Below are 11,043 nucleotides of genomic sequence, written 5' to 3' on the forward strand. Positions count from 1 at the left end.
CATGCTTCACACTCTCTCTCCAATATATATATATACACGCTGGAGCATGAGTGCTTGTAGTTTCTCTATTCACACTCCCTCACCCTCTCCAGATCTAAACAAGACTTCGTTGGCCTCTCTCTCCCCTCACTGCTGGTCAAAGAGCCGGTAGGATCCGTCCACTGGGAAGGGAAGGAGGCTTAACGCTGTCCCCGTCGACGAGGAAGGGAATCCACTACCGGCGCAGCTGTTCACTTTCATCCAGCGGTGGCGCGGGAGGGCCTCCGACCCCTTCTTCTTCGCCGCCATCCCGTCGCCCACCAAACCACGCCCCAAGAACCTTAAGGTATAATTTACTTATTCCACATGCATTGCTCTAGATGCATGTATACAATGAATCTAGGACGTGGTTCAAAGAAGAAAGGAGTGGGGGAAAGTAGTGGGAAAAAGTTGTATAACAGGAATCTAGGACGTGGTTCAAAGAGGAAAGGAAGGGGGAAAGTAGTGGGGAAAGTTGTATAGCATGAATCTAGGACGTGGTTCATAGAGGAAAGGAATGGGGGAAAGTAGTGGCGAAAGTTGTGGCGCATAAATCTAGGACGTGGTTCAAAGAGGAAAGGAAGGGGCGAAAGTACTAGTACAGACTGGCTATCCAGCACCTACGTTGGTCGAAAAGGGAAAACAATGACAAACGCAGTACGCACATCTGTAACGGACTGATCTTTTGTTTGAACAGGACTAGAATTGCTGCGCTCACATAGGAAAGGTGTCTAAAAATAACAAAACTGGGACCAACACAAATATGCTCCTTGGTTGTTTGTTGCAACAGACTATGCATCACCACAGTACATCGGTAGATGCACATGGTGCCGGTGCGTCCACTGTCCTGTGCAAATCTTTAGTTGTTGTTAATCTAAGGCCCCGCTTGGTTAAAAACTCCCTATCCCCTACCTACTTTGCTCTAGGGACTAAACATGGACTAGAGGTTATTAAATGAAATGCTAAAAGACCATGTTACCCCTAGTAATGAACTAATAGAGACAAGGTGCGATGCATGGCAGGGGCAACTGTTCGAAAAAGTCCCAAAAGGACTCCCTCGGGGTCTTCTTTCCACTACTAGGAAAACGCTTATAGATAGACGTTTACCAGTAGCATTTGTTTGTGACCCCACACTACTAGTAGTTAGTAGTAGCGCGGGCTAGGAAGAGCGCTACTGGTATAAGTTAGCAGTAGCGCTTGTTATCTAAACCCATGCTACTGGTGAGTGTAACACACCACAATATCTGATCACTAAATATTAGCAGCGCTTCTCGCCCAACCAGCGCTACTGTTAGTTTTGGATCTATAGCGCCTGTTGATATAAACGCGCTACCGCTATTTTTTCTATCTATAAAATTTTACTAGTAGCATGTTATTTTAGCTCGTGCTACAGGTAGTGCACCACCATATCCTCGTCCAAATCGAGCTTCCCTCCTCGCCGCCGCCCCACGAATCCGCACACACACTCCACATTCTTCGCCGATTCCCCAAACCCACCACCGCCGTGCCGTTCCCCTCTAACCCAACCACACCGGTGATGGCCCCCTCCTCCCCCAAGCACCAGTGCCCTCCTCTTCCTCCCAAGCAAAGAGAAAGAGGGAAGGCCCCAGATCGGGCGAGACAAGATCCACGGCGGCATCGGCGCGCCATCATCGACCTGGGTGCGACAACCATGGTCGCCGTCGTCGTGTCCTCCATGGAGGTCCGACCCGCCAGGATCAAGCCGCGACCTAAGCCTGCCATGGGGAATCCGCCCTGATTGCAGCGTGTAGGCAGGCACTGTAGGAAGGGGAAGAGGGAGGAGGGAGGGGATGGGGGAGGGCAGCGCCTGTAGCCGCGTGTGCGTGGCCGTGGCACCGGAGCGGCGGAGGAGGGGTAGGGTGATGCTCGCCGCGGCGGCCTTGACGGGAAACTACGTGGTGCCACCTTCCTCTAAGACCGGCCGCCTCATGCTGCCTCCTGGCAGCGGTGCAGCGAGTCTCCCACCTCGCCACCATCGCTGCTTGTCGTCCGTCCCTCCTTCTATCGATGGCGGCGGCTACCTCTAGCGTCAGTAGGCTCAGCGCGACGGCAGACAACCACAACGGCGCCGTCGGCCTCCAAGACCCCATCCCGGCCTTTGTTGGAATATGTAGGTACCCACTCCTTCCCCTTTCCCTTCACTTGTTGCCCGCTCTATTCAAATATGTTTCTACATCGTCTGTTACAACTTGTTTGCTCTCTGTTTTTTGGAGATGTGCTAGTCTATATGAATGTATAATTGGTACGTAGCTCAAAACATGCAAATGGTTCAATACATTTACAGGCAGCACCGGGATGGCATGGTTGAACGCAAAAAGCAAATGCCATGACTGACGAAACTGAAAAATTAAGCACTTTCTTCCTCGTCATGGGTGAAAACCATGTGACTGCTTGCACGATGCATCAAACGTAGTATCTGAAACAAGATTATCTGCCTACCTGCCTGCAAGTGGATGTTTTGTAATGGCACTGCAGGCCATCTCAGACAGTTGTCATAGGGTTTTTTTTCGAAAAGGGGGGATTCCCCGGCCTCTGCATCAGAAAGATGTATACGGCCATCTTATTAACAAAATAAAGTAGTGCCAACATGGTTCGAAAGGTCTCAAAACGTAGAAAAAGCACATAAAGCTCACACAGAGCCAAAAAGGGCTAGAAACATCAACTAGCCAAGACAAGACGCCACAACCGGCTGGCTAAAACTAGACAGGGATACTTAATGCCTATCCTATTACATGACCGCCATCCAAACCGGTTGAAGATATCTCGAGCTACCATCTCCCAGCAGAAAGACCCAGTAACCAAATGCTCCCTGGCCTCCGTCTGGGTGAGTAGCGACCACGAACGGATCAGTGCCGTAGCTCGGAATAAGACCTGCAAAAAGTGTATACATGATATTCTGTTAAAAACCAAATCATTTCTGCAAGTCCAGATAGTCCACAGCAAACCACAAACTCTAGCCCGAATATGTCTCGCTAAGTTAGGCTCAATCCCATTAAGCCATGTCCCAAATAACGCATTAACAAAATTCGGTGGATTGATATTAAAAGCAATGTGGACCGTCTGCCAAAGTACCTTGGCCAACGGGCAATCAAAAAAGAGGTGTTTGATAGTCTCATCCCGATCGCAGAAACTACACCTAGTAGGTCCTGTCCAATTACGCTTTATCAAGTTGTCCTTAGTTAAAATAACTTGTTTATGGACAAACCACATAAACACTTTTATTTTCAAAGGGACTTTGACATCCCAAACATGCTTGGACGTAGGAATGGAGTTCGAATTAATAACATCAATATACATTGATTTAACCGTGAATGCTCCAGACTTAGTCAACTTCCAGCGTAATTCATCGGGTTGTTGTGAAAGCTGGACTTCCATCAGTCTCCTAACTAGACGGAGCCATTCTTCCCAACGATTGCCCGCTAGCGCTCATCGGAACTGAATATTAAGGGGGTAGATTGAAAGACCGATGCGACGAAGACCTCATGTCGTTGAACAATGCGGTATAAAGACGGGTATTGGATGGCCAAGGGTGTCTCGCCTAGCCAAGTATCCTCCCAGAAACGTGTACTCGTGCCGTTTCCAATAACAAACTTCGTCCTATTAAACAATGCTTGTTTGACTTTCATCAGGCCTTTCCAGAAGGGCGAGTCGGTCGGCCTGACTGTAACTCGGGGCAAAGTTTTTGTCTGGAGGTACTTGTTGCGAAGGATTTGAGCCCACATAGCATCATTCTCCAATGAGAGCATCCACAGCCACTTGCTAAGAAGGCATTTATTCTTAACTTTGAGATTCTCAATACCTAGACCCCCTTGGTCTTTCGGTCTATAGATGATATCCCATTTAGCAAGCCGATATTTTCTTTTAAGCTCATCACCCTGTCAAAAGAAACGCGATCGATAGAAGTCTAGTCTCTTCGTAACACCAACTGGGACCTCAAAGAATGATTGGAGAAACATTGGCATGCTCGTGAGCACCGAATTAATTAGGATTAATCGGCCTCCGTATGACATGAGCTTACCCTTCCAGCAACTCAGTTTCTTCTCAAATCGGTCCTCGATGCACTTCCATTCTCTGTTTGTTAGCCTACGATGGTGGATTGGAATACCCAAGTAAGAGAAAGGTAACTCTCCCAACTCACACCCAAATAATTGCCTATAAGCATCCTATTCATCTTTGGCCCTACCAAAGCAGAACAACTCGCTCTTATGTAAGTTGATCTTTAACCTGGTCAATTGTTCAAATAGGCATAATACAAGCTTCATATTTCTCGCCTTGGCCAAGTCATGCTCCATAAAGATGATTGTATCATCAGCATACTGAAGGATGGAAACACCTCCATCAATAAGATGAGGTACCCATCCACCTACTTGACCATTCTCCTTAGCCCTTCCTATCAAAATTGCTAACATATCCACCACAATGTTAAACAAGATAGGGGACATCGGATCTCCTTGTCTTAGGCCTTTATGTGTCTGGAAATAGTGACCTATGTCATCATTAACTCTAATTCCCACACTACCTTTTTGCGTAAATGATTCAACCTGTCGGCGCCAGGCTTCATTAAAACCTTTCATATGCAATGACTGTTGGAGGAATGGCCATTTGACCTTATCATACGCTTTCTCGAAATCCACCTTAAAAATTACTCCATCTAATTTTTTGGAATGGATTTCATGGAGTGTTTCATGCAGGACTACCACCCCTTCAAGGATATTTCTGTCCGGCATGAAAGCGGTTTGGGACTGTTGCACCACAGAATGCGCAATCTGTGTGAGTCTGTTAGTCCCGACCTTGGTGAAAATTTTGAAACTAACATTGACGAGACAGATCGGCCTGAATTGCTCAATTCTCACCGCATCCGTCTTCTTAGGAAGCAGTGTGATAGTCCCAAAATTCAAGTGAAATAATTGAAGATGTCCAGAGAACAAATCATGGAACATAGGTAGTAAATCCCCCTTAATAATGTGCCAGCACTTTTTATAGAACTCTGCTGGGAATCCATCCGGTCCGGGAGCCTTATTGTTTTTCATCTGTGCAATAGCATCAAACACCTCCTTCTCCGAGAACGGGGCAACCAAAATATCATTATCAGCAGCCGATAACTGAGGTACATCCACAGTCCTGGACTCATCAAGGGACACACAATTATCCTCCAGAGGTCCAAATAACTTCTTATAATAGTCGGCAATATATGTTTTTAGGTTATCCTGACCTAAAATAGTGCCCTCGTCTTGCTCAAGCTGAAAGCGCTTCTTTCTATGTTTGCCATTAGCTATAAAATAGAAGAACTGAGTATTCGCGTCCCCCTGGACCACTTTGCGGACTTTAGCACGCAAAGCCCACTTCAACTCTTCTTCGCGGAGCAGTTCTTTTAACCTCTTCTCTGCCTCATTTCTAACCAGAAGCTCAGCTAGCGATAAAATATTGGATTCGGCCTGTATGTCCAGGTCCTATATAAGAGTAAGGAGTCTATCCTTTTCAATCTTATACTCACCACTGAGGTGCTTAGCCCAACCCCATTGGAAGCTTCTCAAATGCGTAATCTGATTCTGCCAATGCTCAATCCCAGTTTTGCCTCCTACACCTTTAACCCATTCCCTAGCAATCAAGTCCAAGAACCCCTCACGTTCAAACCATGCCATCTCGAAGGAGAAGGTGTTCTTGTTACCCACGTGGTTCGGCTCCCCTGAGTCCACGAACAACGGGGTGTGATCAGATATTCCCCTCGAAAGAGCTTGCACCGTAACCAGAGGGAACGTTTGTTCCCACTCCACGCTCGCAAGAACTCGATCAAGTTTTTCATAGGTTGGGTTTGGCAGAGCATTAGCCTAGGTAAAGTTTCGACCAGAAAGCTCAATCTCTCTCAGATCCAAGATTTCAATAATGGTGTTGAACATGAAGGACCATCTGCCGTCAAAGTTATCATTGTTCTTCTCCTCTCTCCTCCTGATGATATTGAAATCACCTCCAACTACAATTGGCAGCTGTTCTGACCCACAGATTCGAACAAGGTCCGCCAGAAACTCCGCTTTAAGCTCGGGCTGTGCGGCACCATAGACCGCCACCAAAGCCCAGTTAAAACCGTCTATCCTAGACCTAACTCGAAACTTCACCGCGAAGTCACCCATCACTACACTTCGGACTTCACGTGAATCGCATCTCACACCTAGTAAGATACCACCCGATCTTCCTCGCAGAGGGAGGCAATGCCAATCGAAATCAATACCACCCACAAGAGAAGAGAGAAACTGGGGCGCGAAGTTATCTCTACCTGTCTCCGATAGAGCAACAAAATCTAACCTCTGCTCTAAAGCTGCCTCAGCTAGGAATCTTCTATTAGCCAAGTCCTTTAGACCTCTGCTATTCCAAATAATTCCTCTCATAATTCATCATGGAATTTTTTAGTGGTTCGAATCCTAGCACTCCTACGAACTGTGGAATCGGGATAGATCTTCCGTTTCCACTTACACTTAGGTTTACTAAGCTCTGTCGCCCGGTCCTCAGGACCGGGTTCACAAATATTACTAGCATCATTCTCTAGGGATACATCATCTTCCTCAGCGTCATGATTGGGGGGTGCTAGAGCCGCACACAGATTATCGAGCACTCTAACCCCTAACGCATCAATCTCATCATCATTCATTGGTTTGACTGCTGCAAGATTACGAATAGTCTCTAAAGCACATTCCGCCTCCAAATCTAATAGATCATTCACCGAATTAGTAATCTCACTATCCGTAGCACCTAGTGAAACTCCTAATCGGTTTGCATTATTTATAATGTCCTCATTAGAAAAATGTAATAAGGAATTAGATAAGTTGATGGACATACTAGAAGATAAAGCAGCCTCCTGAAGCTTGGCCGCCCTCATAGCACACCGCTGCTGCATATCGTCCACCTCAGGGATGTCGAGGATGCGAGCACTCATCCGTCTCCCCTCGGAGTTAGGGTCCGAGATCCCACCAAACGCGACAACCTCCTCCCTAGTAAAACCTGGCACAAATTCCCTCAAAGGTGGTGCAGAAGTTACCAGAGAGGGCGTTTGCAGGCTCCCGATCCCCTTAGACGGGTGCCCCACACCAGGGACCCCGTCCATAGGAAGGGGCGAAGAGGGGATAAGTGGGGCCGCCTGCCCGCACCCTCCTCCCACCTTAGCCACCGGCTCAGACGAAAGAGCCATCGTGAGGGGGAGGCAGTCCTCCTGACCGTCGGTGAAGAGGAAGGAGACAGGGCCTCCTGCCCCGGCGTCCCCCCAAACACAGCTGCTGCCACGGTGGTTACCACCACCATGGGAGTAGCAGGAGTCGAGGCCACCTGCGTCGGGCTCCCTCTCCCAGCACCGGTCGGCCCCCTCGTGGCCGGCGTCATCGACGCCACCTGGATCGGTATGGGGATGGGAGAAGCCGGGGCCACCTGCCCCGAACCCCCTCCCCCACAACCCATCGCGCCCGCAGTCGCTGACACCGAAGATGCGTCCACGTGAGGCGCCAGAACAAGAGAAGCACCCTCCGGCCTCCTCTCTGTCTTGCCGTCCAAAGCCCTCGCCGGCCGTTCAGCAAACAATCCAGCATCCCCCTTGAACTCCAACGGAGGGAGTGTGTGCTCAAGATAATCCTCAGACTCAACCCGGTCACTCCATAGTCTGGGAGGTGCCGAGGATGGCTCAAAAGACCCAAAACGCAGAGTAGTCATGGGCACCGCTGGTGAAACTGTGGGCTCAATCCCGGTCCCATCCCCAGGCGACTGAGAAGTTGGGTGAGAACCGTTAGACCCCCTTCGTGTGGGCTCATCTGACGGTGCCCCCTTGGCCCCCGCATTACCATCCCTGTCGTGCATGTCAACATTGTTACCATTAACCGCATCAGCAAATAAATCGGTGTCCTCAAACTTGATATCTAGCAGGAACACCTCTCCCCTATATGTCCATTTGACCTTATCCGGCACGAAATCAATATCCAGAACACTTACTAAAATCCGGGCCACCCCATGGGCACGAGTGAAAGCCATATACACTTTTTCTGTCTTTCCAACCATAATGCCCATACTGGCCACCACTCGAGCATCCTGCAGAGGCTTAGAAGGAGCCCCTATAAACTTTAACCAGACCTGCGTAAGCGGTTTCCCTTAGACTCAACCTGCTTCCACTCGTTAAACTCCATAATACACTTAGTACCGGGGACTTTACACAAACCAAAGCTCAACAATCTCTGCAAGTCATCCACAGATGGAAAATCAACCTTAAAAACCCTGTCCTCGATAAGCACCAATTCCCATCTAAAATCCCCGGGAGCCATCTCCTGAAGCCTCCTCACAATCTGTGCCTCAGTCAGCTCGCCCTGGGTCGCTCTCACAATCCCGGTAGTCAAACTCAGGGTATCCTCCGGGACCTCTCTCGCCGCCGGGGACTCAAAAAACATAAGCTCAGCACAGTAGGCTCCATAAATTTTTAGCGTCGGAGGCAGGTCACGCAATAACGGGCACTCCCCCGAGTCATGTGCAAGCTTGCCACACGACTCACACAGCTGGGCCACACACTCAGCAATAAAGTGGACCTTCTCACCACAACGGTAACAAATCATCCTCTCCTTCTTACGAGCATATTTGGACGCCCTCTCGGCATCAGACCTGTCGGTAGCCTCATCCACCGTCCCAGCCTAACGTACCTCAACACTTGCCAAAGCTGTCACCACCTCCATCACCTGTGAAGGAAGCTTAGAGGAAGTATGGTCAGACTCCTCTGTAGCAGCTGTAGGAACAACAACCCTAGGTGGGGGCGGTCGGCGAAATCTCCCACGACCCCCACCCCGACCACCACGATGACCACGAAAGCCTCCTCTCTGACGGTGATCCGGGCCGGAGGCCCCCTCGACAAAACCACCTGTCGGGCCTAGAAATGGTCTCTCAGCAGACCCGTCGCTCTGCCAGGCATATCCACGACCTCCTCCCGTAGAAGAGGATCCTCGGTGCTGTCCTTCACCATACGCATCATACCCATCATCCCCCCACTTGCCTCAGGGCGGATCATTGGGCTCTCTATTGTTTGTCTGATTCTGACCGGACCGGTCATAGGTGGCGAGGTTAAATAGTCTTCTCTTAATTGGCCCGAGATAGTGTTTGATGGCTGAAGATTGCACGTGTTTGTGTTGGTAACTTAACTGTCCTTTCAGTTATATACAGAAGTATGAGAAGTTAAGTTTCCAGTTATACTTCTTTGCATACACATAGTGTATGTATGATGCTTACGAAAGGTCAACCGGTATGGTCTGTACTATAATTTTCTCATACTTCTAACGCTTCTGTAATTTTCTCTGTCAGCATTGATCTGTTATTAAAGTTTAGTTTACAGAAATGAAACTTATCACGTACTTGTACAAACTAGCCAATAATTTTTCTAGCAGCATTGTTTTCGACCAAGGTCCTGAAAAGAGTTTTGGCTTTGCAAGGGTGTGGTCCTATTTCTAAATAGCTAAAACATCCTCCTTAACTTGTTCCTGCATTACTGCCAGAGAAGTAGTATCTGTAAACAACGTTTTTGCTGCATTTTTATACCTATGTATGGGTGATCCTACATTCTCAAGTAAATGAGGTTTGTGGTCCTGAACAAACGTCGGCAGTTTTGATGGATTTGATGGTATTTTGTTGGTGGACATGCATCCATCTTACTCAATGTCAGAATGGACATGAAAGAATCAGCAGTAAAGTTTGTGATCTACTGTGGAGCTCTGCTAAATTAGTATTTTGGAAGGAAATATTAGTGGCATTTACATGTACAAGATACTTGCATCTTGCTAATCTAGTATTTTTTGAGTGTGCGAGAGATTATCGTTAACTTGGTAGTAATTCGGTATCAAGATACTATTCATCATTGTTTCCGATCATTAAAATGTGGGCAGGTGGCTAATAAGAAGAATAGCACTGGAGCAAGTTTGATGGGCACACTTGCTATATCTTCTATGAGTGTTATTTCGCCAGAAAAATGTGTTGTAATGGAGAGGAACTTATGCTTGCACCTCATCCGATCTAGAATAACTATAATCCTTTGTCTGCTCCTCACATTCTCCTCACATTCGTCATGTTCCACTTTTACTGCTTTACACTATATTTTCACTGGCTGAAGGGGTTAGTATGCTCCTTGTCTTTTTCACTGATTGTCTTTTTCATTGACATGCACTGCATTATATTTTTGTGTCATTCTTCTAAAGAATCTGAACCTTTGTTTGTAATGCTGCAGGGTTCAGGTGGCGATGTTGATGGTCGTCAAGACGTTCATGGACTGGACGGTGTCATGGCTACCAATGTACGGAGAGGCGAAGCTGCTTCTCGTCATCTACCTCTGGCACCCCAGCACATGGGTAAGCAGTTGATCAGACACCCCGAGCCCGAGAGATGATCAACATTTCAGATAGACTTGATTTGGTATGTGGTCAATTATGAATCTGACTCTAAATGGTGTTCGGATTTCAGGGTGCGCGGCACGTGTACGATGGCTTCCTCCATCCGCTGGTGGTGTGGCATGAGGCCGACATCGACCGGGGCCTACTTGAGCTGAGGGCTAGGGCGAGGGACATGACGACGTCACAACTCAAGGCGGCGGCTGCCATCGGTCAAGTGTGGCTAGTCGAGGCTGCCCGTTGTGTTCCGTCGCAGTTGCAGGCCGCGAGATCAAGCAGGGAAGGCGCCACGCATTGACGAGTGAGCCAATTTTTGGATCGGACCATAACAACATGTCTCAGACTCTGAAATCTAGATGTAGTGGTAAAGTTTTGAATTTGCATGGCAAGAACCACTTACGTAGGTAGCTGACACACACAACATTGTGTATACCCTCTTACTTATGTAAAAGGTATGAATTATATATGAGTTGCCTCTACAATGAGGAACTGTGTTAGTAGATACGGCAATTGTGTGACAGAATGGATTTGATTGGTTTTATTTTTTTAATTTCTAATAACTTAGTAGTAGCGTGGGACAAAAACTGCTCGCTACTAGTATTTAAGATACTAG

General features: G+C 47.8%; 1 protein-coding gene across 1 annotated transcript; it reads left to right on the plus strand.

Annotated features, from left to right (window-relative positions):
- Positions 1-9,713: 9,713 nt before the first annotated feature.
- On the plus strand, positions 9,714-10,756 carry LOC119350192 (putative HVA22-like protein g). The gene is made up of 3 exons (XM_037618140.1): positions 9,714-9,739; positions 10,271-10,391; positions 10,504-10,756. Exons 1-3 carry the CDS (start codon positions 9,714-9,716, stop codon positions 10,726-10,728), a joined length of 372 nt encoding a protein of 123 aa, XP_037474037.1. The 3' UTR covers positions 10,729-10,756.
- Positions 10,757-11,043: the final 287 nt, after the last annotated feature.

The sequence above is a fragment of the Triticum dicoccoides genome, chromosome 1B (genome assembly GCF_002162155.2).
Source record: "Triticum dicoccoides isolate Atlit2015 ecotype Zavitan chromosome 1B, WEW_v2.0, whole genome shotgun sequence".
In the NCBI taxonomy this organism is placed as follows: domain Eukaryota; kingdom Viridiplantae; phylum Streptophyta; class Magnoliopsida; order Poales; family Poaceae; genus Triticum; species Triticum dicoccoides.

Coding starts and splice junctions, on each gene's coding strand:
- LOC119350192 (XM_037618140.1), top strand. CDS start 9,714: ATGGACATGAAAGAATCAGCAGTAAA. Junction 9,740..10,270: donor ATGAAAGAATCAGCAGTAAA/GTTTGTGATCTA, acceptor GTAATGCTGCAG/GGTTCAGGTGGCGATGTTGA. Junction 10,392..10,503: donor TCTGGCACCCCAGCACATGG/GTAAGCAGTTGA, acceptor TTCGGATTTCAG/GGTGCGCGGCACGTGTACGA.